General features: G+C 56.1%; 2 protein-coding genes across 10 annotated transcripts in view; one reads left to right on the forward strand and one right to left on the reverse strand.

The window, feature by feature from the left end:
- The first annotated feature begins 1,711 nt into the window (after positions 1 to 1,711).
- Positions 1,712 to 26,552, forward strand: NPRL3 (NPR3 like, GATOR1 complex subunit). Of its 5 annotated transcripts, none has more exons than XM_077142353.1 (15): positions 1,712 to 1,920; positions 7,568 to 7,637; positions 11,386 to 11,515; positions 12,840 to 12,914; positions 15,724 to 15,877; positions 16,701 to 16,782; positions 18,073 to 18,227; positions 18,460 to 18,499; positions 20,828 to 20,965; positions 21,338 to 21,494; positions 24,289 to 24,395; positions 24,533 to 24,662; positions 25,601 to 25,790; positions 25,925 to 26,117; positions 26,201 to 26,552. In XM_077142353.1, exons 1-15 carry the CDS (start codon positions 1,803 to 1,805, stop codon positions 26,364 to 26,366), a joined length of 1,905 nt encoding a protein of 634 aa, XP_076998468.1. In that variant the 5' UTR covers positions 1,712 to 1,802; the 3' UTR covers positions 26,367 to 26,552. The 5 variants fall into 5 exon arrangements, with proteins under 5 accessions (XP_076998468.1, XP_076998470.1, XP_076998471.1 ...); XM_077142357.1 differs by having other exon boundaries at positions 1,723 to 1,838; XM_077142355.1 differs by lacking the exon at positions 18,073 to 18,227 and having other exon boundaries at positions 18,407 to 18,499.
- MPG (N-methylpurine DNA glycosylase) overlaps positions 26,485 to 27,515 on the reverse strand; it is a 29,719-nt gene continuing 28,688 nt past the window's right edge. For all 5 annotated transcript variants that reach the window (XM_077142359.1, XM_077142361.1, XM_077142360.1 and 2 more), the window contains exon 4: positions 26,485 to 26,926. In XM_077142359.1, the coding sequence (XP_076998474.1) occupies positions 26,550 to 26,926 (377 nt within the window). In that variant the 3' untranslated portion in view covers positions 26,485 to 26,549. The remainder of the gene's footprint in view (positions 26,927 to 27,515) is intronic.

The following is a 27,515-nucleotide window of genomic DNA, read 5'->3' on the forward strand; positions in this document are numbered from 1 at the left end:
AGAGGCCTCACCCTAACCCAAACCCGAACACTGACCCCTGTGCTGGGCTGGCTTCTCCATGTGCTGGGGCGGCAGGATGGTCCAAGGTCCTGCCCAGTGCCAGGAGGCAGGGAGGGCAGAGCCATGCCTGGAGGGGAGGCCCTCATCACCGCTGTCCCCGCGTGAGCCGTCTCCCCCAAACCCCATCACCAGAGCCTGGTCCCTATGTCCTGGCACCCAGGAGGTCCCCACTATCACTGCCGCCCCACCCTGCCAGGCATTCAACCCCTCCCAGCTTCACCCCCTCCTTCTGTACCCTCATTTCCAGTCCAGGGACACTCCTGGGAATGAATAACTCAGAAGCATTTTGATTATGCATAAATCACAACATACAATACTGGGAAAAATGCTTGCAAAATCTGTGAGTGGGTGAGCAAGCCTTGTAAACTAGGGACACATCCAGATCATCAAAAAAGGACAAACAACTCAAAGAAAACCTAGTAAGGAAAGCAAAAAGGCAATTCTCAGATACTGGCCAATAATCAAATGACAGAATTTTCCACCTCAGTAATAATCAAAGTTGTGCATCATGGAATAAGACATCATTTTCTTTGCACCGATTTTGTAGCAGTTCACAATAGAATGAATGCTCTGCAGGCACATGCAGGTAACGTCTGCCATTCCAAATGCATGTGCCCCTCACGGGTGACTCCAGCCCAGGAGTCCGTCCTGCAGAAAGCACATCGGTGCTACCTTTAGTGCAAGGATGGTGATTTCTGCAACGGAAATGCTAATCCCTCAGTACATGGTTCTGCTCTGATGCATTTGACTGCTTGAGAAGGAGCCATGGGAAACCGTTAACTCTGGTTGCCTCCTGGGGAAGACTGGAAGAGAATGACGTCTTTTATTTCCCTCCTTTTTTTTTTTTTAAACAGCGTTAATGAAATATAATGCGCAAATCATATAGGTCACCCATTTAAAGTGTACAAGCCCATTAGTTTTTAGTATATTCACAGTTCTAGGATCTAAATTTTGAACATTTTCGTCATCCCACCCTCCAAAAAAAAATGCCCATTGGCAGTTACTCCCCATTTTCCCCAACACTCTCAGCTCCTGGCACCCGCTGACCCGCCTTCTGTGCACAGATTTGCGTCCTCTGAGCGTGTCCTGCGGAGGGGACGGTGCGGCACCTGGCCGGTGGCCTGGGGCTCCTTTAGTGCAAACCCTGTTTCCAGGCCCCTCCGCGCAGCACCGCGCCGCGCGCCATCACACGCGCGCTCTGCGCCACAGGCTCTCTTTCCACTCTTGGCGGTGCCGTTGAGCGCAAGAATTTCAAATTTTGATGAAGTCTAATTTATTTTTCCTTTGGTTGCTTGTGCATTGGGTGTCATACCCGAGAGACCACTGCGCATTGCCAGGCCAGGGCATTTGCCCTTTGTTTTCTCCTTAGAGCTTTCTTACACTGGACTTCGGTGATCTGCAGAGCTGCCTTTTTTACTTTCCCGTAAGGAACTTCCCGCCCAAAGCAAGCGCCCCTTTTATAAGGAAGAAAACAACACTTGGCGACCGGCGGCCGCGGACCCCAGCCTGGGGGCGGGGCGGGGAGCCGGGGCTCGGCGCCAGCGCGCCTGCGCACACCGCCGCCCCGCGCGCAGGCGCTCTCAGCGCCTCGCGCGGCTCCGCTGCCGAAGTCTCGCGAGCGCGGCGGGGGCCGGTCCGGCGCCTACGCGGACGGAGCGTGCGCGGTGTCCGGGACGGTCCGTGCGACCCGGGCCGCTGTGCTTGGGCCCGCCGGTCTCGGTGGCCCGCCCCGGCCCCGCGAGATGGGGGACTACAGCAGCCCCCTCAGCGTGATTCTGGTGAGCTCGGGGAGCAGGGGCAACAAGCTGCTGTTCAGGTACCCCTTCCAGAGAGGGCCGGAGCACCCCGCGGGCCCCCCAAGTAAGTGCGCGCGCCACGCCCGTTGCTCAGGTCCGGGCCGCGTCTCGCCTCGGAGGAGGACTGCGGGGCTGCCTTCATCTTGAGAAAAGGGCAGACTTTCAGAGACGCGGAAGTCGTGTCTCCCTTTTTTCGCGCCGCCTGCCCCCGGTCCTGCGCGTCCGGAGCCGCCGGCCGCTTTGGTGGCCGTCCGCCGTGCCGGGGACGCGTGCGCCTAGGGCGCGGGGCCTGCCCCCTCCGGGAACAGCCTCTGGACGCCCGAGCGCCCGCCGCCGTGTGTCAGTTCATTCAGTATTTGTTTTTAAGGCACTTTCAGACCTCTGATATGATGCAGCCTTTTAAAGGCACAAGAGGCCGAGGTTAAGGGGTCATTTCCCATACCGACTCACACTCTGGCGCCCCTTGCAGGTCCAGCTCCTGTGAACCCCAACCGGTGTTTCTTTCTGGAAAGCGGCTACGTAAACTCAAGCATATACACACATTTTCTAAGCGCGAGTATAACACACCGTGCATTATGTTCTGGTCCCGTTTTCATTTTCACTCTGCATTTTGGATTTAGAATCAGAATGTACGAAGTGACCATCTGCCTTTTTCATGGCTGCAGTGAATTCCTTGGGATGACTGTTCTGTGACTTATTCATTTAGTCCTTTATTGACAGGTGTTGCAGCGCCTTCCCATCTCACTCATACACACAGTGCAGATGCCCTGGGCATGTATGTATGTCACTTTGCAGAGTATTTGTAAGATCAAGTCCTGGAAGTAGAATTGTTGGGTCTAAGAGATTCAGTATTTTTATTTATTTATTAAAAAAAAAATTATTTATTTATATTAATTAAAAATTAACAACAAAACATTAACATATAATCATTCCGTTCTACATATATAATCAGTAATTCTCAATATCATCACATAGTTGCATGTTCATCATTTCTTAGAACATTTGCATCAATTCAGAAAAAGAAATAAAAAGACAACAGAAAAAGAAATAGAAGCAAAAACAGAAAAAAAAGATTATACGTACCATACCCCTTATCCCTCGCTTTCATTGATCACTAGCATTTCAAACTAAATTTATTTTAACATTTGTTCCCCCTATTATTTATTTTTGTTCCGTATGTTCTACTCCTCTGTTGACATGGTAGATAAAAGAAGCATCAGACACAAGGTTTTTGCAGTCAGTCACATTGTGAAAGCTCTACCATTATTCAATCATCTTCAAGAAACATAGCTACTGGAACACAGTTATTGAGAGATTCTATATTCTAGGCACTGTGTGAAGCCATTTACATGGATTACTTCATTTAAGACACCCAGTACACAGGCCTGTGAAATATGTCTTATTATTTAAAAATTTTTTTAAAATTAGAGAACTTGTAGGTCTACTGCAAATCCATGTAAAAAATACTGTGTTCCCATCTACCCCCGTTGTGGACACTTTTTGTTAGTGTAGTCTCTTGTTGCAGTTGATGAAAGAGTATTACAAATTTGCTATTAACTGGCCCATACATCAGGGGCATTTTTCCCCTACGCCACCCTGGTTTAACACCCTGTATTAGGGTTGTGCGTGTGTAATAGTTCATGACAAAGCATTCCTGCGCTGTTAACCATCATCTGCCGTCTCAAATAGCTTTCGTTGTGTTACACCATCCTATGTTTTGTCTTCTAATTTTTATTCAAGTAACATATACAACCTAGAATTTCCCCCTTTTAACTGTATTCACATATATAATTAAGTGCTGTTACTATCCTTACCTGTTAATATCACCACCATCCATTTCCAAGATCACGCTAAACAGAAATGCTGAACGATTTGACATGAGCTCTCTAGTCTGTACCCCTGATCCATCCCTTGGTAACGTGTGCTCCAGATTCTGACTCTCTGAGTCTGCTGGTTATGATTAGCTCACATCAGTGAGATTACACAGTCTTTGTCCTTTTGTGTCTGGCTTGTTTCCGTCAGCGTCGTGTCCTCCATGCATCAGGACTTCACCCCTTTTGACAGTGGAATGACACTCCACCGTATGTATATACCATATTTGTTTATCCTTTCATCGGTTGAGCAACACTGAGGTTGCATCCGTCTTTTGGCAATTGTGAATAATGCTGCTGTGAACATTTGTGTGCAAATATTTGTTCGAGTCCCTATTTTCAGTTCTTCTAGGTATACATCCAGTGGTGAAATTGTTGGGTCATATGGTAATTCTCTACTGAGCTTCCTGAGGAACTGCCAGACCGCCTTCCACAGAAGCTGCACCATTTTACATTCCCACCAGCAGTGAATGAGTATTCGTATTTCTCTGCAGCCTCTCCAGCACTTCTAGTTTTCTGGGGGTTTTTTTGTTTTTAATAGTAGCCGTTTTAAAGGCTGTGAGAAGACATCTCGTTGTGGTTTTGATTTACATTTCACTAATAGCTGGTGATGTTGAGCATGTTCTCATGTGGTTTCAGCCATTTATATATATCCTCTTTGAAGAAATACCTATTCAGATCTTTTGCTCATTTTTGAATTTGGCTGTTTGTCTTTTTATTGTTGAGTCGTAGGATTTCTTTCTATATTTTGAATATTAAACCCTTGTTGGATATTGTGGTTTCCATATATTTTTTCCCATTGACTAGATTGTCTTTTTACATTCATGACAGAGTCCTTTGATATACAAAAGTTTTTAATTTTGAGGAGGTCCCATTAATCTATTTTTCTTTTTGTTAGTTGAGCTTTGTGTGTAAAGTCTGAGAAACCATTGCCTAACGCAAGATCCTGAAGATGCTTCCTTATATTTTCTTCTAGGAGTTTTATAATGCTGGTTCTTGAACACTTTTTGAGTTAATTATTGTATAAAGTGTGAGATAGGGTCCTCTTTAATTCTTTTGCATATGGAGATCCCGTTTTCCCAGCACCGTTTGTTGCAGAGACTGTTCTTTCCCAATTGAGTGGACCTGGCAGCCTTTTCAGAAATAAATCCGCCACATGTTAGGAGGGTCCATTTCCGAACTCACAATTCAATTCCATTGGTGAGTGTATTTGTCTTAGTGTTAGTACCAGGCTGTTTTGACCACTGTAGTTTTGTAATAAGCTTTAAAATCAGGAAGTGTGAGTCCTCCAACTTTGTTCTTCTTTTTAAAGTTGTTTTTGGCCGTATCCTTCCATATGAATTCGATAACTGGCTTTTCCATTTCTGCAAGTAATCTGTTGGAATTTGATTGTGATTGTGTTGAACCTGTAAATAATTGTGGGTAGGGTTGACATTATAATGATACTTAGTTTTCCAGTCCATGAGCCTGAAATGTTCTTCCATTTACTTATGTCTTATTTGATTTCTTTTAGTAATGTTTTATAGTTTTCTCCAGGTCATTTATGTCCTAGGTTAGATTTATTGTTAGATATTTGATTCTGTTTGTTGTTTTTGTGAATGGAATTTTTTCTTGATTTCCTCCTCAGAGTGTTCATTACTAGTGTATAGAAGCACTGCTGATTTTTGCGTGTTGAACTTATACCCACCACTTTGCTGAATTCATTTATTAGCTCTAGGAGCCTTGTTGCAGACTTTTCAGGACTTACCATATTTAGGTCACGTCGTTGGTAAATAGTGGAAGTTTTACTTGTTCCTTTCCAATGTGGATGCCTTTTATTTCTTTTCTTGCTCGTCTGCCCTGGCTAGAACTTCCAGTTCAGTGTTGACCAGCAGTGGCGACAGTGGCACCCTTGTCTCCTTACTGATGTTAGGGGCAAGCTTCCAGTCTTTTCTCCTCGAGTGTGACGTTAGCTGTGGGCTTTTCATGTGTGCTCTTTATCATGTTGAGGAAGTTTCCTTCTATTCTTATTTTTCTATTTCTATTTTCTTATCAAGAAGGGATGCTGGTCATGGGCTAGAGAAAGCCTTCTTGACTAAAAGGATGAAGACCAAATGAAGTTTCAGAGGCTGAGAGATTTCAGAGTGGAGAGGTTATCCTGGAGGTTATCCTCACACATTATATAGATGTCCCTTTTTTGTTTATGGTGTATTGGAGAGGCTGGAGGGAAGTACCTGAAACTGTTGAGCTGTGTTCCGATAGCCTTAATTCTTTAAGATGATTGTATAACTACATAGCTTTACAATGTGACCATTTGATTGTGAAAAGCTTGTATCTGTTGCTCCTTTTGTCCTGAGTTTGGACAGATGAGTAAAAAATAAGGGATAAAAAATGAATAAGGGGGAAAAATCAGGTAGCTTGAGATAGTAATAGTCTATGAGAGGGAGGGGTAAGGGTTATGGGATGTATGAGTTTTTTCTTTTTATTTCTTTTTCTGAAGTGATGCAGACTTCAGAAAAAGACTTATGAGTCCATAAATGGGTGGTGATCTTGTGAGCCACGATTGTACACTTGGATGGACTGTATGTGTGTGAAGGGTTCTCAATACAAATATTACAAGAGAAAAGAAAGGGTACTGGATTTTGTGAAATGCCTTGTCTGTGTCAGTTGAGATGATCATGTGTTGAACCGCCCTTGCATACCTGTGATAAAACCCGCTTGGTCGTGCTGTATAAGTATTTGCTGTATAAGTATTTTAAGGTGTTGTTGGATTCAAGTATTTTGTTGAGGATTTTTGCATCTATATTCATAAGAAAAATTGGTCTGTAGTTTTCCTTTCTTGTAGTATATTTATCTGGCTTTGGTGTTAGAATGAGTTAGGCACTCTTCTTTCCTCTTCGGTTTTTTTGGAGATTGGTATTAATTCTTGGAATGACCAGTAGAATTCACCTGTGATGCCATCTGGTCCTGAGCTTTTCTTTGTTGGGAGGTGTTTGATCACTGATTCACTCTCTTCTCATAACCAGTCTGTTGAGGTTTCCTCTAGGATCAGGGTAGGTTGTCTGTGGCTTCCAGGGATTCGTCTGTTTCGTCTGAGTTATCTGAGTGTCAGTCTGCTGTGCTGGTATACCACTATTCGTAGTATCCCCTTGTAATCCCTTTTATCTCAGTAGAGCTATTAGTAATGTCCCCCCTTTCATTTCTGGTTTTAGTTATTTTCATCCTTTCTCTTTTTTTCTTTGCTAGTCTAGCCAGACGTTTGTCAAGGCTGTTGTCTTTCCATGGTTTGCATTAGTTGTATTTTTTCCCCATATACACTACTTCCCATAATTAACACCTTGACATAGTGAGGTAAATTTGTTCTAGTTCATGGAAGAACACTCTTATATTTGTGCTGTTAAGCATCTTTATATGTCACAGTCCCATGTTCATCCTCTCGCTTTCCTTCAGATGACACACGGCCCTAAACCCCCCTTTTCACCCACAGTCACACTGTGACTCAGCACTACTTGTCACACTCACCCTCGTGTGCTCCGTCACCTCTGTCCATTCAGCCCTAGTTTTTTAACTTTGCATATTCCTCTTGTAAATTATTGTTGTGTGTATGAAAGTTTTTATGTATACGCAAAGATCAGGCTTTTGTCTACATTGTTTTCCAACCTAGTTGCATTCATATTGGGAGAGAATGTGTGTATTTATATAAAATCCTGTCTCTGCCTTTGAAGTTTAACACAGTAGCAAAAGCATTTCCCCATGTCATCATGACTTCTTGGGAGCCATCACTGGCAGTGGCTCTGTGGTTCACCTGTGTGTGTAGGAACCCTGTTTTCTGAGGCGTTTTCCCCTTCTGCCCTCACTCAGGTAAACCACGTAGCAGATATGCTGTTAATAGCACAGGGGACCACTCCGACGACCAGGATGGTGACTCCAGGTAAGGGCTCCCTGCTGCTCCAGAAATTGGGGTAGACCCTGTTCCCCAGCACTGGGCAAGCCCCACCCTCCTGGTGACCCTGAGATACCCAGGGGTTTTTCTTCCGCTTAGTCGATGCTTTCATGTGGGTTCTGCCTAGTTTGGGCACTTGTTTCACCTGAGTGGTTGGTCAGGCCGGTCTGAGAACTGATGGGGTCATGCCCACCTAGGGCTTTCGGCTCCCAGGGGGGAAATGTAGGGGTGACCAGGCACTGATGTGTCCCCAGAGGGCACATGTGCCTGTGTGTGTGCAGCCAGCAGGCCCCTTCCACATGGACAGGCCAGGGGCCAGCATGGCAGTGGAGCTGAGAGCTGGGTGGTCTGAGCCTGGATACTCTTTAGGGCCCAGACGAGAGGGGGTCTTTCTGTTTCCTGGGCTGGAGCTTCCTTCTCATTCTGGGAAGCGCTGTCCGGCTGGCAAGCATCAGAAGTGACCTCTTCTGTCTTATGCTCCTTTACTTGAAGTTCAGTAGACGGTGACACAGGCCCAGGCGGAGGAGTGAAGGTTGAGTTGCCTACCTGGGTCCCCTCCACCTGGACAGCCTGTGTGGCGTAGGGGCGTCAGTCTCTGCTGTCCTGGGGGAGGGCTGCTGATTCTTTGCCATGCCACACATTAGACCACGTGTCCCTCCGGCTCTCTTATAAACCTCAAGCCCGCCCTTGTGATGTGGCGTTTTACGAACGTTTTTCACCAGTTTTTTGAGGGGATTAGGGACTGCTGCATGGCCGGCGCCTGTTTCTGGGGGAGCTGGTTTGGGGCGAGTGAGCTCAGTAGTGGGTACCTGGTCGGGTGGTGCAGATCTGGGACAGTTCCGTCCTTGCAGGAAGCTGGGTTGGGCCTGGAGAGTGCTTTCCGCCGGTTGCATTTGACCCCATGCAGGTGAGAGGCCTGCTCGTGGAGGAGTGGACACCCGTGCCCTGGCATCCAGCTGCGCAGGGCCGGCATTTACGGTGGGGTCTGGAGATTTCCTAGAAGCCCAGGGAGGTGTCCCCGTCCTTTCCTGACCATCGGGGGGCTGAGCCTTGAAGCTCAGTCATCAGTGCTTCGTGATGGCACTTCTGTTCAACTTTGAAGCTGTTCTTATAAAACAAACTTTGTGCCTTCTCATGGTTATTTTTTGGGGTGGGGGGAGGTGCATGGTCAGGGAAATCGAACCCGTGTCTCCCGCATGGAAGGCGAGCATTCTACCACTGAGCCACCTGTGCACCCTCTCATGGTTTTTTTTGTTTTGTTCTGTTTTTTTATACATGGGCAGGCACCAGGAATCGAACCCGGGTCCTCTGGCATTCCAGGCAAGCATTCTTGCCTGCTGAGCCACCATGGTGCACCCCTCTCATGGTTTTTTAACGCTGTTTTTGTTTGGTCTTGACGGCTGTGCCCTGTCAGAGTGAGCAGGTCCTCCTCCCAGGAGCAGCTTCCAGCGAGGCCAAGGCCTCCTGCCCGTCCTTTCCGGTGCTGCATCCCTTCTCTCTGGAGCCATGCTGACCTCCTGGCCTCCCTTGGCTTGGAGGAACGTGCTGAGGAAGTGCTCGCCACCCCCACCCCCTCGGGTCCCGGGCCCCTGCAGGTCCCCCATGTCTCCCCTGTGTCTCTACCTGCAGTTCCTCAGCTGTTCGCATTGTCCGGGAGGCTGGTGGGGAGGTTCTGGGGCTCCGGTGCCATCGCCCTGGCCTCCTCCCTCAGACAGGTGCAGGGAGGGGGGAGGGGAGGGGGAAGGAAGGGGGAGTCTTCCCCAGCCGCAGGCCAGTGCTCCTCCACCTCGCTCCTCAGCTTCAGGGTGGACTTGGCGGGTCACCTGTCGGTGCCCGTTGGCTGTGTCCCGTGTGCGCTCTGCCCTGCTGCCTGCCACCGAGACGGACTCTCCTAGCAAGGAGGCAGCAAGGAGGCGGCAAGGGGCCGAGGTGCGCCCCCACCAGGCTGCCTCCCTTTTTTTTTCTAAGCTAGAAAGCAGAGTCTGGCTCCAGAATGTCTTAGCAGGCATAGAAGAACCCCCGCTTCTTTTCCAGTTGGGCTGTTACATCTTCAGTTTTTATGACAGTTGCTTTGTTGTTGTGCAGTACATAGGCCAACCCTTTCATCATGAGAATAAGGGGAAGGGACTTGTGTAATTTTGGAAGCAAGCGAACACATATCGTCACTTGTTTGTGGTTCAGTTTTTGCTGTGTGTAACTCCTCTGGCTCCTCCCCAGATCCCACCGTATGACTCAGCGTCTCTGCGGGAACCTGTCCCTGCCACAGGTACAAGGAGATGCAGGGGAGACCCCCCTCCGCACTGCAGGGGCTCTCTCTGCAGGTCCTGTGCCTGCCCTCTGCCTCTGTGAACTGGGCCACGCCGGGAGCCTCTGTGAACCTGGCCCACCTGCAGCCGACTAAGTCAGGGCCGGCCTGGTTGTTAGGGGGTGCTGTGGCTATCAGAGGAAGGAGTGAGCTTTCTGGTGTGGGTGTGGTCACTTTGTCTCTGTTATCTCAGGGTCCCCTGAGTAGAGGCAGTGTTTTATTTAGACTCCTGTTAAGTGTGGCCCTGGGCAGGGTCAGGCAGGGAGGTTTGGAAAGGGTCCAGTCCCCTCACCCTTCCTGACTGTGTCCTCAGATGGGAGCTACAGAGTTAGCCATTTAAAGGGATTTTCTTTACATGTTTTCAAAGAAAGCACATGATACTTGTGTCTCTGGTTTAGTCTCTCCAGAGAACACTGTTCCAGGGAAAGGAATGATTAGGCCTGGTGGCCCGGGCTCAGGTTGAATTCCAGTCCCTGAGTGTCCACTCTCAGATAAGGCTGCGTCCCGGCCTGCGTCTCTGGTAAGGCTGGTGTCCCGAAGCTGTGCTTCTGGGGCAGGTCCTACTGCCTCCCTGGCCCTGCGCCCTGGGCTAACCTGGGCCACACCACGGGCTACAGCTGCCGACTCCCAGCACGTGAGCTCTGCTTCGGGATGCCAGAGCCCCGCAGCCTCTGTGAGCCTCAAGCACCCTTACTCTGCCATGGCCAGCCTGCCCGCTGCAGGGGCCTCCTAACTGGGCTAGCACGAGTGGACAGAGGTGCTCATGGCTCCTCGCCCTTGCGGCACATCTGTGATTCTTGAGCAAGGTCCTGAGCCAGAGCCACGGCCCCTCCTCCCTATAGGCAGCACCCCCGGACCTGATAGCCCCATTGGGTCATCTCAGCAGCTCTCACCACGCCACAGCTGCTTCCACTAATCCACGGGGCTAGTCATCTTAGCAGTCACAATCTTAGTGAGTCTGTACATCTTACACAGTTAAGAAGTTTTTTCCTTATAAAAATTTGAAAATTTAGGACCAGGAAGATGAGGTTGTAAAGGGAGGAAGCATCCTGAAGCACTGTGGAACCCTGGGTCTCCTTGCGGGGGGGCAGTCCTGGGGGGGCGTGGAGTCGGGGTGCTGTCCTGCAGGCTAGTGGGGTGGGAATATGCTCTCTAGAATGGTAGCTGTTGTTCCTTCTCTGAAAGGAAAGTGCAGTTCGTTTCCTCAGCCTCAGGGCGCACGTTGCTGCAGGTGTGACTGGTGACTTAACACCCCCTTCGCAGGCATCAGGCATCGCCTCAGAAGGGTGCACGATAAAGCTTCCAGGCCCACCGTGGGACAGCTGGCTCCACAAAGCTGTTCACAGAGACTCTTCCTCTCTGGGGGCGGCAGGGTGTGGTGCTGTGGTAGTTTGTTAACTTCTACTCTACTTTTTTATCTTTAATTTTAAGGTTTTCAGATGTTATTCTGGCAACAATTTTAGCAACCAAGTCTGAAATGTGTGGCCAGAAGTTTGAACTGAAGATAGATAACGTGCGGTTTGTTGGACACCCAACGCTGCTGCAGCACGGTCTGGGGCAGGTACGACCCTCGGGGGCAGGTGTGGTTCTCCCTGGGCAGGTGTGGCCCATCCTGGCTCTGGGTACCCCAGGGGGCTGTGGCTGTGTAGGACTGCAGACTTGGGCCTAGCCCCTTTGGCAGCTCGGATCCAGGACTTGCCCGCCCTTGTAAGGCTGGGGGTGCAGCAGAGGAGTCCAGGGGCCACCCTGGACCCCAGGTGCTCTGGCCCCTCATTGATGACATGTTGGTGTCTTGGGCTCTGCTGAGCCCGGCCTTGATGGGGCTCCTGGAGAGGCCCAGAGAGAGTTAAGACAGCACCTAGGGAGTGGCACTAGTGCTCCCTCTTCTTAACTGGCACCGTAGCAGCTCAAGTACTTACTGCTGCATGAGACCTTTTATCTGCGTCGTCTTACAAGATCAGACGCAGACTGTTGTCACCGGGGAGAACCTGCCGTTCGGGGCCTTCCTGCCCTCAGCATACAAGCAGCAGCAGAAACAGCAGTCCTGAGACTGTGAAGGGTTTCTGTGGAGATGTCGTATTTAACTCCACTTATATGATCCAGAAACTGGGTGGTGAGTGCTTGGAATGAGCTTCTGGGGCCGTTGCACATGACGTGCTTCTCAGACACCCTATATCCCTGGGATTGGAGCGCTTTGGGCCCTACGGGTGACCCCCTCTCTCCTCACTGATCCCCGGACGTCAGCTGGTGGGCCCAGGAGAGATTGGGCAGCTTCCTCTAGCCACGGGCAGGGATGGCAGCCCACCCACTGGGGAGGCCCGGGCGAGAGCCAGGTCACCCGAGCCCTGGCGTCAGCCCTGCAGTGCTTGGGTGGGCCCTCGGCCTGTGCCCTTTGGGCTTTGGGTCTTTGAGACGGAAGCCAGTCGGTGCCTGGAGCAGGGAGGAGTGCTGGGGTGGGCGACGGAGGGCTGCTGTCCCTGCCTCATCGAGGCTGTCTTGAAATTGCCCTGGCCATGCCTAGTCAGGCCACCTGGGTGGACACAGGTGCATGTGGGACAGCAGGTGGGAGGGATGGAGCCAGACAGACACCATTCTGTGGTGTTAGCTGATCCATCCCGTCTCCTCTGGGGACGGTAGTGCGATGTGCCACTTCCCTTCACTGGGGCAGCTCTTGTCCCCTCAGGTTGGAGCCCTGTCCCTTCCCTCTTACTGCCACGACCTCACTTCCGGCTGGCCATGCCCAGGGTTCGTTCCCAAAGACGCCGAAGCACTTTTTTTTCTGGTTCTGCTCTAGTTGGGGATATTCTCTTGTGCCTCAAGTAGAAAAGCTTCCAGTGGCTTTTCTTGAAGGTTGTGGCTCTCATTTATGAGAATTCTCTTTCCAGGTATCCAAAACAGACCCGTCCCCAAAAAGAGAGACGCCCACCATGATTCTTTTTAATGTGGTATTTGCACTGAGGGTAAGTTGTTCGTCTAAAGGGCTCAAAGGCGCAGGTAGCTCAGGGAGGAAGGGCCACGGCGGGGTGGGGGGGCAGCCACTCCCAGGTGCACCCCTGACTCAGCACTCAGGCTGCAGGGCAGATGGCTCCAGCTCTTTCGCCAGTCACCAGGCACTCCCTTCAGCAGAGCTGCCAAAACTTAAGGGGACCAGATAAACAGAAAATGCATCCCTGGGTAAGGACTGGGCTTTATTATGACTGGGCCCTGAAATACCTACGAAATCTGCCATGGAATTTCTCTGAATTGCCCCAGGGTCGACTTTCACTAAGGGCCACACGGCTGTGCCGGGTCTGTGTTTTCGCTCGACGCTGTGGGTGCAGAAGGCACAGTGACGAGAGCTGGGAGTGCACTCGGGAGGCCTTGGCTCACTGGCATGAGGCCGCACACACACAGGCCTGTGGGGCGACCCGTGGTCTTGTTGGGTCTGGAGAGCACAGCTCCGCTGCCAGTGGCCCCGGGAGCAAACCCTGACATGGAAAAGCTCGTGAACTGGAGCTTCGTCTTTGAAGATGGCTCACGTTGCTGAGAAGTAACAAACTGAAGTAAATCAGCAGCAGCTTGTAGGGAGGTCTTGTCATTTTGTGCCTTACACACTTTTGTAGTGTCTTCATTTTCCAGTTTCCTTGTACTAGTCACTTGATTACCTAAAGCAGCTATGGAGAGGAGTAAGTGAAAAGACAGACAGACAGACATAAGGGGCCATACTGCCAGCTGCCAACGGCCACAGCTCTTGGGGCCCTGCCCTGGGGGTGCCGGAAGGTGGCAGGGCACACGCCCTCTGACCCAGCTAACCCCTTCTTAGGGCGCTATCAAGAAACAGGCACAGTATCAAGACATTTATGATAATAGCTGAACTGGAGCAGACCCCGTGTCCAGGGTTGTCCAGTGGTGCCTCGGGCGGCCACGGGGTCAGCAGTGTGGCTGAGTCCAGTCACTGGAGATGCACAGACCGCAGCCGCCCAGGCCGTGGGACAGCCGTGGCGACTAGCAGAGGGGTTAAAATGTGAACCGCCGCCATCTCCTCTTTACAGTAGCCACATAAAAATGTGCGGTTTGTTACATTTTAACTCCAGAATAGAGAGGATGGTTTAGTGAGCCCTAGGGTCCCCTCTGAGATCCCACAAGCCTCAGGAGTTTGGCTCCAGCTGTTTCCTTTTCTCTCTGTCAGTCAGAAGCACTTGCCCAAGCGCTTTACGGCAAGGCCAGACCTCCTCTCCGCTCACCCTGCATCTTTCAGGGGCGTTTCTATAAATGTGGGCCTTTCCTCCTAAGCTGTGATGCCTTTCCCACCTGACATAGTTCACCGTGTACCTGGTATCGAGTATTCCTTGGTGCATTTAGGGTTCCCTCCAGTTGGACTGGGGGAACCAGGGCTCCAGGCTGGCGTGCGCCCTCTGCAGGCGTTCAGGGTTGCTGCCAGCTCAGAGTGCCTTTGGCCTATGGAAGGTTCCATGTTTGGATTGGTTTCATTGTCCAGGCAGTCGGGATGCTCTGGAAGCTAGCTGTGAAGGCGTGAGGACATTTCAGGTCAAGTTTTGGGGTGAGAAAAGCACATGGGTGATGCCCAACGCTTCCAGCAATTTTCCTTTATGCCCATGAGATCCACTCCGAGGGCTGCCCTTCCCAGGTGGTGGCTTCTCTCAGCCTGTCCACACGTGGGCTCTGGGCTCTGCAGGCATAGATGTCCCAGGGCAGCAGCGGTCAGTGCTGCCCACTTGGCCGCATGTAGGGCCAGCATTGCCTGGCACATGGCTGGGGTTCGTGGTGGAGAAGCCACAGGACCCTTCTCCCAGCTATCTGCTGGGGGGAGTGTTTCCAGGTTCTTCATGTGCGTTTGGCTTTGAGATGACTGTGTTTACCCCATGAGCCAGACCCCCGGGTCCGTAGCTTTGAGGGGAGAGGAGCAGGCCGTGCCTGGGCGGGGGCTGTGTGCTGTGTGGGCACTGCCAGGAGCAGAGAAGCCCCTCGAATCCCAGTGAGGAAGGTGTTTGTGGGGCCCTGGTTTGGATTTTGGCCCACGTTCCAGCTGTGGATGTGCTGCCAGATGAAGCGAGGGGCGGCGGCTCCCCAGAGGCTCTAATCTGCAGCACCACCTGTCCCTCCTCTGCTCCCACTGCCACCCTCCGGCCACCCTGAGTCACTGCTGGCCTGTTATCTGCTCCTTGAGCCAGCACAGAACCACAGCCCTGCCCCACCCTCTGGCCTGGGTGGAGGCACCTGCCTGGCCCTCCTGCAGACCCTGATAAGGAGTGAGCCATGGGAGCGCAATGTGGGCTGGGGCCTACTGGCCCCTCACCCTGGCCAGGACGCGCCCCTGCTGGCAGGGCAAGGGGACTTGTGCCCCGAATGTGCCCCACGTCCCTGGCGTTCGTGGCCTGGCCTCATGCATTGTGGGCCGGGCCTGTGAACACGCAGTGTGCTGTGGTGGCCAGCCCTTGCCCTGAGACCCGCTTCCCTCTCAGGAGGCAGGGAGGGAGGGGGCCGGGCCTGGGGTGCAGGGAGGGAGGGGGCTGGGCCTGGGGTGCAGGGAGGGAGGGGGCCGGGACTGGGGTGCAGGGAGGGAGGGGGCCGGGCCTGGGGTGCAGGGAGGGAAGGGGCCGAGTCTGGGGTGCAGGGAGGGAGGTGCTGGGGCCTGGGGTACAGGGAGGGAAGGGCCCAGGTCTTGGGAGCAGGGAGGGAGGTGCTGGGGCCTAGGGTATAGGGAAGGAGGGGCTGGGGCCTGGCGCTCCCTGTGTCTGCGTGGCATCCGCGTGGGGTCTCTTGCTGCAGGCCAACGCGGACCCGTCGGTGATCAGCTGCCTGCACAACCTGTCCCGGCGCATCGCTGTGGTTCTGCAGCATGAGGAGCGGCGCTGCCAGTACCTCACACGGGAGGCCAAGCTGATCCTGGCCTTGCAGGACGAGGTGTCTGCCGTGGCCGATGGTGAGTCCGTGGGACGCCCAGGGAGCAGCGGCTGTGGAAATTGAGGCTCGGCCCACCTGTGGCTGGCAGTGCCGGGGGGCCGCTCTGTCACACCCCCGTGAGCGCGGGCTGGCCTTGCACAGGGCTCAGCAGGAGGGACTTGGGAGCCGCTCCGCTTCCATCTTGTACCAGAACATCCACAACCAAAAAAAAGGGAAGAAAATCAAAGTTGAGCCCAGTTTAATTCCAGCAGTAAGTAGTTGAAATAGTCACCCAAGGGTACCTGAACGGGAAACAGAGAAGCAGCCCTGGCTGACCCGTGGAGATGCCTTTTCAGTAAGAATTTACTTTTCACGCTTAGTAATTGGTTGTTAAAATTTGTAAAAGAATCTTGTTTTAGCCAGTTCTGTACTAATTATTTTAATTATGATAATTCAGAAAATATTTTAAAAACATTTTCTTTAGAGTCTTACGCAGGTAGTAAAAACAGAACAAACCATTTTTTTGTTGGGGTTTATGAGAAGGGGCGATAAAAGCCTTTCCGTCATAAAAGTCAGTTGCAGGAGTTTCAGATCCCTGAAGGGAGCCGTGGGAAGTTGAATGGAAACGGCAGACCCAGGAGGAAAAAGGAGTGGGTTGGGTGGTCTGCGGAGAGCTTTTGGGGTGCAGCCTGCGAACGGGTTGTCACTGCAGTGCCCAGGGCCTGCGGTGAAGCTGAGCTGGAATATTCCACCTCGAGACCCCTGAGCGGGTTCAGCTGGGTGGCAGTCCCAGGAAGCAGTGGAGAGTCGCAGCTGCTTCTGCAGCGTGGCGGCCTTGAGTCCTTCCCCTGTGGTTCTTGCAGCTGACGCAGGCCCCCAGTCCCCGTTCCGTCACATCCTGCCCAAGTGCAAGCTGGCCAGGGACCTCAAGGAAGCTTATGACAGGTAAGCGCCCCCAGCCGCGCCACTGCTCCTCCTCGGAGGCTGGGCAGCGAGGGTGGGGAGGGGTGGCTGCAGCCCCCCTGCGCTGCTGCGGCTGCCTGGGGACCCCTCCGGGCCTGCGAACGGCGCCCGGCACCCCGTATGTGAAACATACCTGTGACCACCTGAGGCAACTTTGCCGCACGCCCTGCACTCCCCCCCAGCCCCCATGCCTCCCTGCAGCAAGGAGACCCCGCAGCACCCCCACCCTGCCTGTGCTCCCATCCCCGCCCCTGTGACCGGCTCTGGGTCTGTGTGGTCTCGGCCTTCCTTCCCCTGCCGTCTTCCCCACCCACCCCCTTGGCCCCAGGCCCACTGAGACCTCAGCCCGAGGTGCCAAGGAGCTGCCAGGGTTAGGTAGCTGTGATCTTACGTGTTAGTTTAACATATCTTTTCTGATTTTACCAGTAGTACCTGATCCTTATACACAATTTAGGAAATTTGGAAAGTATAACGAAAATAAATTACCCATAATCCCATACCCATTGGCAGTCGCTATTGTCATTCTGGCAAAAGTATATTTTTTACTTAAACTTTTGAAATGGTCACATATTCTTTGAGTTTGGAAATCACAAAGTGTGTGCTTGCCTCCTGCCCACCGTCCCGCAGGCAGTGGGCCCCTTGCGTGTCTTTGCAGACATAGCCTTATTGGCCGGGCTGCACGCGGCAGCACACAAGATGCCCTTTGCTTCTGCGACATGGGCCTCCAGCTCGGGCTCTGTCTACTGTGAGGGCAGGCAGCCCCCGTGGGCTCTGGGCCACTCACTCTTGTGGGTAGAGTTGCGGGGCTGGAAGGATGCGAGCTCTTGGTTGTGAGGCATTCCCGCTGGGGCTGGGCCCCGGCTTCCATCAGCAGCATGGAGCGGGCCTCGTGGAGCGCTTAGCAGCTTCTGAGTGTATTGGGGCACGTGCACACTCCTTTTCGTGTCTGAACCACTCATACTTTCCCTTCTGAGTGCTCGCTGCCAGGTCCTTGCTTTTCTGCTGTGCTGCACAGCTCTTTTCTGTGGGCAGGAGTCTGGTCTTGTGTGATATGATGCAGGGAGTTTCTCTGGGCCAAGGACTCTGCTTGGTGACCCCCGAGTTAAAGAAGTGAGTGGGACCAGCTGCCTCCCCTGCTCTGGAGAGCCTGGACCCAGACTCTGCCCGTGCATCTCTCATGATCCCACTGAAGCTCTCTGTCCGCAGCTGGCCTCTGTCAGGGCTCCCTGACTTGAGCCCCCACCTCCCTGCCCCCACCCTCTCTGTCCCCAGCCCCTCCCCGTGCCCACAGGTGCCTCCGAGGGCATTGTTCTCCGGGCCCACGGGGAGGTTTCAGTGCACAGACTTGATGGGGTTGGGGGTTTGGAGGTGTTTTCAAAGAAGCCACTCTTCTGTACCTGCTGCATTTATGGGAAGCCTGTGTGAGGGTGAGGCTGGAGGCGCCTGGCCCTAGAGCGTAGCGTCCCCCTGGCTCCCAGGGGCCACCTGCAGGGGTGGTGGAGGGGGCGTCCCCACTCGATGCTGGGAGGAGCTGTGGCCCAGCTGAGGGGCTGGGGGCCAGAGGAGGCAGAGCGTGCAGGGCAGGGGCTGCAGGTTTCTGTTCTAGGGTGGGAAGAGGGTGCCTGGAAGGAGAGCACCGGAGGACGTTTCAGCTAACAGTTGCAGGCCAGGAGCTCAGACTTCCGTCGGATGCTGCAGCGTGAGTGTGGCAGACGCAGTGTGCTCAGATGCTGCAGCGGGAGCGTGGCAGACGCAGCGTGCACACCCCTCTGTGACTGGAGATAAGTGCTGCGCCCAGGCCTGCTTATCTTAGCCCTGCGGCGGGCGCTCCTCCTGCACTGCTGGATAAGCCGGTGCCAGCTGAACTTTTCCCTTGGTGTTTTCAAACCAAACCTTTCAGTCCTGCAAACAGAAGTGATAGCTTAGCAAAAGCCTCTTTTTGGGGGGTGGCGGGGACAAAACTCCCCTCTCTGCTAAGTTTGTCTCAGAGACAGGCCTTTCTCATCCCCTCTCTTGGCACACTTCTGGTGGGCCCCATTTGCCCTGTGGCTGTTGAGGGTTTCAGGGGCTCCCAGGGTAAGAGGGGCTGGGAGGGTGGGAGCCCCTCCTGCTGGGCTGAGGGGCCTTGCTGGGCCTGCTGCTGACCAGCTGGAGCTTATAAAGAGGCAGGGAGCTCAGTGCAGACTGCATAGCTGCAGGAGGATGGTACAGATTCTAGAGAAGTGAAGTGGGTACCAAATCCACCTGGAACCCAGCAGGGCCCTGTGCAGAGGCAGGTCTAAGGGGGCCAGCCCTATGCAGAGGCTCTTGGGGGTCCTGGCCCTGTGCAGAGGCACTGGGGGTCCTGGCCCTATGTGGAGGTTCTGGGGGGTCCTGGCCCTATGCACAGGCAGGTCTAGGGGGGCCAGGCCATGTGTAGAGGCGGGTCTAGGGGAGCCTGGCCCTGTGGATTTCTTCTCTGTGGATTCTGGGCCGCATTCCAGATGGGACAGCTCAGGAACAGAAGGGCCTTTGTTTTCCGTTGAACATTACTTGAGTTTTAAGTTAATTGGGGGAGGGGACGGGCTTGCAGCGTCCCTGGTCTCCGTGATGTCAGCCGTGTGGGAGTTGCCCCTCCCTGCCCTCTGCTTCGTCTGGGGGCACCGAGATCGTAAATATTTCCAGCTGAGCAGCCCACGTGGATCCCTGGGCAGATTTCCCAAGGCAACCTTTGAGCCCTGGAGAGGCTGTCCTCAGTGCTGGGCATCAGCCCTCCACTGCCTTCGTCCACAGCTGGACACTGCACAGCCGAGCGGAGCATGGGGGGGTGGGGGCCCGGAGCTCAGGAGAAGCGGGCAGTGGGCTCCCAGAGGCTCCTGGGGGGTGGTGGGCAGCTGTGCCATGGACTGTACAGTGAGGGGTGAGGGGCGGTGGCCGGCGGTGTGGGCAGAGCCCTGGGCAGGGACCAACCCCTCCCCACTCACCTCCCTGGGGCTCATGCCCACCCGCGGGACAGAGCCTTGCTGGTGAAATGCTGCCCATGGTGCTCCCCGCCCTCTCGTGGTCAGCTGCTCAGGGGTTCAAGGAAGAGACCTCGTGGACGGCCTGTAGGTGCCAGTAAGTAGGGCTGGGGTCCACTTGAGGGCCATCTCTTAGCAGTGTGGCTGTTCTTGCGTGCGCCAGGGAGAGGCCTTGGGCTGTGTGCCACCCTCCAGCCTGGTGGAAGCTGCCTCCCACCTCCCCCACCCCCCATGGCTGGCCCTGGGCGTCTTGGCCAGTCCTGCCAGCTGGGAAGGCCCCGGGCTGCTCTCCTTGGTGGGTGCAGAAGTTGGGGTTTGAGAACAGTACACATGTGCCCTCCTGCCTGGGGCATGGGTTGAGAGTGGGAGCTCTGCAGCCCACCTTGCCTCCCCCCAGCTTTCAGAGCAGCCGTGCTGGGCTCTGTGAGGCAGAGAGGCCTTGTCGGCTTCCCCACCCCGAGGGGACAGGCTGCATGGGGCAGTGCCTGTGCTGCACCCTCTAGAAAGGGGCACTGGGGGCCTCTCCATGCTGCCCACCCTTGAGTCACTGACCTGGGGACACATGGGGGAACGCTGGGCGCCTACCCACTGGAGAGACCAGGAGCTGAGCGCGTCCTTGGGGATTTTTGCCGCAATGAGCTCTGGGACCTGGCTCCTGGCCTATTTCCTCTCCTGCCCCCTCCTCTCCCTCTTCGGAGACATCCCCTGGTCCTGGGCCTTTCCTTGGGTGTGCCTGTCAGGCCCACTCGAAGTGCCAAGGTATGGGAGGTCACCCAGAGGTGGGGGGCCGGGGCAGCCGGGCAGGGGGGCAGGGGGGCAGTGGAGGGAGCCGAGGAGCCCTACTGTGCAGGGAGCCTGTGGGCCGCTGTGGACACAGGTGCCTGGGAAGAAGCTCCATCCTCACGTGCCCTTGCATGCTTTTGTCCCCGCTATGCCAGGTCCAGGTGCCGTCTCGGCCCTGGGGGCACTGTTGGCTGGGGCTGGGGCAGGGGGCACGTGCAGAACCTGAAGCGGCATCCCCCCCGCAGCCTGTGTGCCTCGGGTGTGGTGCGGCTCCAGGTCAACAACTGGCTGGAGGTCAGCTTCTGCCTGCCCCACAAGATCCATTATGTGGCCGCCAACCTCATCCCTCCAGAGGCCATCGAGCGGAGCCTGAAGGCCATCCGGTGAGTCCCTTTGTTCCCGCAGCCACCCCCTCAGGCTCCCCTGCCCCCATCCCCCGGGTGTGGAGCTCGGGGCGGGAGGGGGGAGGTGCGCAGGGCTGGGGAGCAGCAGATTTGCTGAGACACTTTTTAACTGTGAATAACCCACGAGGTGGCGGCAGTCGGCCCTGCCCCTAGGGGCTGTGCACCGTGGGCTTCCTTAGGAAAGGCGTGATCGCTCACGCAGTGGGCTCACGGTGGCTGGGCCTCTGCAGTCCTGAGAGGGTGGTGGAGGCAGGATCCCTGCAGGTTTTGTTGCAGCCTCCGCACACACTGCTGCCCTCCGCTTGAGGGCCCGGCCTCCATGATTCCCTGCTGACGGTGGCTCCTCCTCAGCCCCTACCACGCCCTGCTGCTGCTCGGTGATGAGAAGGCTCTGCTGGATGAGCTGCCCGTCGACTGCTCCCCTGCCCTGGTGCGCGTGATCAAGACTGCCTCAGCCGTGAAGAACCTGCAGCAGCTGGCGCAGGATGCCGACCTGGCGCTGCTGCAGGTACGTGGTGGGGGGCGGTGCCAGCACCCCCATATGCCCTGGCCCCCTGGGCACACGCGGGAGCTGAAAGGTGAGGGCCCACATGCAGAGGCGAGGTTTAGCTCTGGCTGCCCTGCTGACTGCCAGCCCCTCTGCCCTGTGCGACCTTGCTGTGCCCTATGCCAAGCCCTTCCTGCCCACATGCTCGTAGCCCTGATGTGAGGTGGCGCCTTTTCAGACCACAGGTGCTACTGGCCAGCAGTGGCCTTGCCAGTGGAGTTGGCTGGAGCACCATAGGGCTGTGGGGGGTGGTTGAGAAGTCTGAGGTGGTGGGCAGGAGCCGGCGGGGGCCTGGGGGTGGCCAGGAACAGGGCTGTGCGCCCCACGCGGGTCAGCAGGGCCAGCAGAGCCCTGCCCACGGCTCGCATGCTGACTGTTGGGGCGCATGGCTTCAGGCGGCTCTTGGCCCCGGGAGGTGGGGATTGTCCCAGCACCTCTTCCCCATTTGCTCTGCTGGCCATGTAGCCACTTTCTCTCCAGAGGATCCCCCTTCAGAATCGGCCTCTTGCCCCTCTGCACCCGTAACCCTGTGTGCTCTGTCCGCGCAGGGCTGGGTCTGCCTTGCTGTGCACCATCGCCTCTGGGTGGGAAGCGGGAAGGGCTGTAGTCTTGCTCACATTTGCCGAACCTTAAATGGGCTGGCCATTCTGCATGCTGGCCAGGCGGATGGACAGTGAGCACGTGTTTCTTAGCAGGGCTGGCTGTGCGCTGGCCGCAGTTAGGCTTTGAAGGGAGGCTGCCCGACAGCCGGTCCATGCATCCAGATGTGACGTCTTGCCTTGCCTTTGCTGTCACAGCTGAGCTCAAAGCTCTGAGGTCCTGGGATGCCCCTCGGTGTCCCCTCACAGCCTGAGGGCTCTGTGCCACGGGAAGACTTGGTATTGCCTCCTGTGTGCCCCCCTTTTGTGCATCAGCCCTGTGTGCTGCTGGCTGCCCAGAAGCCAGGCCTGGGCTCACCTCACGGCCTCTCATGGGCTAGGGGTAGGGGTCGTCTGGCTGAGCCCAGTAGGGCCCTGTCCCACGTGGGCCCCACTGCCAGTGAGGGGCCAGGCTTCCAGGGCACTTGTGCACGTTCAGTCCAAAGAGGGTCTAGAAGTGAGTATTTTATTTTTGGATCATAATAAAATTAATATTTTTTCTAAAAGTTCGAGTATTACACAGATTATGTATATACAATAAGAAGTTCCCATAATCCCGCATTCCAGAGGTAATCCCTGCTGGCGCGTTCTGAGCGGCCCAGTTAGGGTCCCTGGCCGGCGGAACACAGCCCCGATCCCCAGAGCCTGCAGAAGCGCCCTGCTGAGGGAACTTCGCAGATGTGGTCAAGGTCTTGAGATGGGAGGTAGCTGGTTGGGCCTAAATGCAGTCAGAAGAGGGGACGGCAGTGTGGGCAGCCCCTAGGCCCAGGATGCCGGCTGTGGGGAGAAAGCCCTCCCTGGGAGCCCTGAGTTTGTGATGCTCGCAACAGCAGCCACAGGAAGTTAATGCTGTAACATACAGACTCTCCTGCAGCTTTTCCAGTGACTAGATTTTGTCAGTAAGTATAGATGTGCCTCCCTTTCTAAATGGCTGTAGGACATCCCCATCTTACAGACATGCATAGTCTTAAAAGGCAGCTCACCAGAGAACCAGATGAGACCAAAGCAACTGAGGACATCAGGGGACAGGTCGGTAAGGGCCAGGCCACACCTCTGTGTCCTTTGGGGTACTCCGAGTCTCCTGGAAGCCAGAGGGAAGAGGGAAACAGAGCCAGTTACCCAACGCTGAGGTGAAACGAAGCTACCTTCGTGCTAAAAGCAGACTCACTCTGCAGCAAATTATCTGTCTGGTGGGCTGGGACCACCCTCCTGGGGCCACTTGTAGAGTGGTGGCACAGCCCACAGGGGACCAGGTGGTGCTGAGAGGGGAGGAGCAGGAGGAGCCCCCAGTGGGGCCTGCGACCTCAGGCCTTGGAAGGTGAGGGGCTGGTGTGACGGGTACCAGGGTGGGGCGGTGGCTGAATAAGGGACCCTGTGTGTTTGCACGTGCTGTCCCATCTCATGAGGCTGCCTCAGGCTCCGAGCAGGGCCCTGGAGGGGAGGGGACACAGGCAGCCCCTTGTTCCTGTAGCTCATGGGAATGGCTCCCTGCTGCAGCTTTCTTTGCTTCCTACAGTGCAGGCACCCAGGCTCTGTAGCTGGTGGTCAGGGATCCCCAGTAGAAATGCCTGGACCTGCCCCACTGGGTGTGGGGCATCTTGGAGGGGCTGCTGTGGGGGGTCCACAGTGGACCACCGGCTGGGGAAGTGGACTCTGCTTTAGACTGGGAGCAACAGGACTTGTGGGAGAAGGCGTCAGGGATGGAAGCGCATGGGCTGGGGGTGAGCTGAGGTGGCTGAGTCTTCGGCAGCTCGTGGGCACCGTATGCAGAGGTGCGACTCGACCCCTGGGGCACAGATGTGGGGTGTACAGCTCCTGGGATTGTACAGGCCTCCTTCAGACCCAGTTATAGCATGTGAAGCTGGGGACTCCCCTGAGACGTTTAGCCCAGAGCAGGCCTTGGCACGGCGGGGGGTCTGGGGCCTTGGGGTTCACAAAACTTACAATGTGCCCATATCTACGCATCACTGTTAGAAGGTGCTGGGAGGCAGCCCACTGGGACCCCCAGCCTAGCCCTGGACAGTGGCTGCCAGACGCACCAGGTGTCTGGGTGGGGGTGGGTCTGGGAGCATGTGGGGGCCTCGCGGTGGGGAGGCCCAAGTGCCCTGTGCCCGCAGGTGTTCCAGCTCGCAGCCCACCTCGTATACTGGGGCAAGGCCATCATCATCTACCCACTGTGTGAGAACAACGTCTACATGCTGTCCCCCAGCGCCAGCCTGTGTGTGTGAGTCCGCCAGCCCAGAGAGGGGTCCCAGCTGCAAGGGCCCTGGGCTGGCCTGGGCTCTTGGGGGTGGGGAGGGGCCGTGTCCCTGCAGCCAAAGGGCGGCTGAGCCAGAGGGCCTGTCCCTCTCACTCCCACAGGTACTCGCCGCTGGCAGAGCAGTTCTCCCACCAGTTTCCTGCACACGACCTGCCATCTGTCCTCACCAAGTTCTCATTGCCTGTCTCCTTGTCAGAGTTCAGGAGCCCCCTTGCTCCCCCAGTGCAGGAGGTGAGTGGCAGGGGCCCTGACCTGGGGGCCCCCTCAGCGCCACCCCCTCCTGGTCTGTTTGTGGGCAGTGGGCAGGTGCCCGCCAGGCCAAGCTAAGATGGGTGCACGGCTGGGGGTCCTGGGTCAGTTCCTCCCTGTGGAGAGCAGAGCCATGCGGCGCCAACTGGGCAGGGTTTCCCTTCATCGGGGTGCAGGGGTCTCACTCTCACTGGAGCGGGGACCTATGGCCTTGGGGGGGTGGGGGGGTCAGCAGGTCCCCAGAACCTGCTCTCTGCAAAGGGGCATGCAGCAGACAGGGTTGGGGTGTCAGGACGAGGAGCGGGCAAGAGGCGGGGTGAGGTCGGTGCTCCCCAGAGCAGCCTCGGGGCCAGCGCCCTGCTCTTGGCTTCTGTGCAGGCCGGACCTTCAGGCAGAGCTGGGTGGGATTCGGGGAGGGGCCCCAGCCCCCTCAGGTCCAGGGCAGGCCAGGTGCAATGGGTGGAGACAGGTGCTGTGTTCTCAGCATTTTGTCTTCAGAAGTAAAGTACTTGGTATAACGAGTGCTGGGTCTTCAGGCAAAACAAGTTCTTAGAAGCAAACCCATGCATGCTGGGGGTCGGGGGCGGTGAACACCAGGCGTCACCCCAGAGCGCCTACAGTGCTGCCAGGCCCTGTGCACTGAGTTTTGCTTTCGATTTTGCTTGGTCTGTGAGCTGGTCCTGCCCTCCCGGGAGGAGCTGCCTCTTGTCCCGCAGGTCCCTGCTACTCCATGGCCACACCAGCCCCTTGCTAACCCGGGGGCCAGAGGGGGTCCCTACAGCTCACCTCCCGCTGGTGGGCAGCAGCGCAGGCAGGCTTGGGAAGGGGGTGCAGCATGGGCTATGGCTGGGCCTGTGGGTCCCCGCGGCCTGGGAGGGCTGGCCCCTGCCCTCAGGTGGCCTATGGCTGGCGTCCCGCAGACCCAGCTTGTCCAGATGGTGGTGTGGATGCTGCAGCACCGGGTGCTGGTCCAGCTGCACACCTACGTCTGCCTCATGGCTGCGCCCAGCGAGGAGGAGGCCCGCCCGCGTGACGAGGACGTGCCCTTCGCCGCACGCGTCGGTGGCCGGAGCCTCAGCACACCCAATGCCCTCAGCTTTGGCTCCCCAAGTAGGTCCTGAAGGGGCACACGCGTGTGTGCACACACACCGCCCTTGGGGTGGACAGGAGGCTGCCTCACTGCGTCTCAGGTCTGTGCTGGGGTGAGGGCTCCCCGGCTGGTCCTGAGTGCAGTGCCCCCGCAGCCAGCAGCGACGACATGACCCTCACCAGCCCCAGCATGGACAACTCCAGTGCAGAGCTGCTCCCCAGTGGGGACTCGCCACTCAACAGGAGGATGACCGAGAGCCTCCTGGCCAGCCTGTCCGAGCACGAGCGGGCGGCCATCCTGGGCGTGCCCGCGGCCCAGAGTCCCGAGGACCTGCGCGCATTTGCCAGGTAGGAGGCAGCAGCCGGCAGGGCGGCGGGCCCTGCTGTGGGGGCCCTGCCATGGGGCTCTGGCCCACGAGCTCCGTCCCCAGGCTCCTGCACTACTTCCGGGGCCGCCACCACCTGGAGGAGATCATGTTCCACGAGAACACACGGCGCTCGCAGCTGCTCACACTCCTTGACAAGTTCCGCAGCGTGCTGGTGCTGGCCACCCACGAGGACCCCGTTATCGCCGTCTTCCAGGCACAGCTCAAGTGAGGTGGGGCGGGGCTGCCACGCAGGCTCTCTAGCCTTGCCTCTGCAGCGTGTTCCCCCTATCCGACAGGGCCCCCCCATCTTTCTGTCTGCAAGAAGAGCTGATGGGCGCAGACGACACTTTCTAGGAAGAAAACATTTATTTGGTTTTTAAGTAATTAAAAGTCTCATTGGAGCAGGTGCCTCTCAGGCCCTCGCGTCCTGCTCAGCTGTCCTGTCCACCACGCTGACCCAGGGGCTGCCTCGGAAGTAGAAGCGCAGGGGCTTCTGGGCCCACTCCCCAGCTGAGCCGACGCCCACACGAGCAGCAGCCACCACGGCCAGCCTGCTGGACCCCAGTGGGCCATGCTCCAGCCACACGGCCTCATCCCCGGCCAGGTCCCGCTGGTCAAAGCTCTTGTCAATGGCCAGGGCCTGGCAGAGCTTGGAGGGGCCGCTGCAGAGCTCACGGTCTTTGAGTGCCCGGCTGGCCGTGCCTCGGCGGAGCGTGCCACGGAGCTGACGCATGGCTTCCAGCCCCTCCAGGGGTTCCAGGGCTCGCAGCAGGACACACGCCCCGGCCCCTGCAGGACAGACAGAAGGGGACCAGGCTACCCCTCCATGCTCCAGGTATACCCAGGGCGGCCTCTGGGACCCTTTGGATCTGACTGGGGTCCGCGGCCCTGACCCCTGCTGCCTGGGAACTGGCCATGGAAGCTTCTTCCAGACCCCAGCCCAGCCATGGCCCAGTGAGAGACTGGCCACAACACTCCTTCCAGGCCCCTTCCCCCGTAAGTCCAGGGCCAGAGGAGCCCTGGGAAAGCTGGGGTCTGGGAGGTCTGGCTGCCCCCTCGGCCATCATGAAGCCAGAGGAGGCCTGAAGGTCCAGCCCATGGCAGAGCCACCTCCGAGCCAGTCTTGTTCCCACCAGAGCTGCCTGCAAGCAGGTCTCCTGCTTCCTGTCCTGGGGACAAAGGAACAGCCGGCTGCCCCCACTGTCCCCCCCCCCCCCCCCAGCATATGCACAGCCTCAGCCTCACACATCCTGCCAGGCCCTTGGCCTCCCTTCTCTCCCCTCTGCCAGTGCTGTGGGCCCCCTACCCCCAGGACCTGTGTGTCCCTGGGCACGTGGATCACAGGCCAGCCCAGCCATATTTCACCTGGGACCTGGGC

The sequence above is a fragment of the Tamandua tetradactyla genome, chromosome 23 (genome assembly GCF_023851605.1).
Source record: "Tamandua tetradactyla isolate mTamTet1 chromosome 23, mTamTet1.pri, whole genome shotgun sequence".
Taxonomy (NCBI): domain Eukaryota; kingdom Metazoa; phylum Chordata; class Mammalia; order Pilosa; family Myrmecophagidae; genus Tamandua; species Tamandua tetradactyla.

What these genes read in the sequence shown, in the direction of transcription:
- NPRL3 (XM_077142353.1), top strand. Translation starts at nt 1,803, where the DNA reads ATGGGGGACTACAGCAGCCCCCTCAGCGTGATTCTGGTGAGCTCGGGG. An exon ending in GCACCCCGCGGGCCCCCCAA is followed by an intron (nt 1,921 to 7,567) that starts GTAAGTGCGCGC and finishes GCCCTCACTCAG; the next exon opens with GTAAACCACGTAGCAGATAT. An exon ending in CCCAGCGCCAGCCTGTGTGT is followed by an intron (nt 24,396 to 24,532) that starts GTGAGTCCGCCA and finishes TCACTCCCACAG; the next exon opens with GTACTCGCCGCTGGCAGAGC.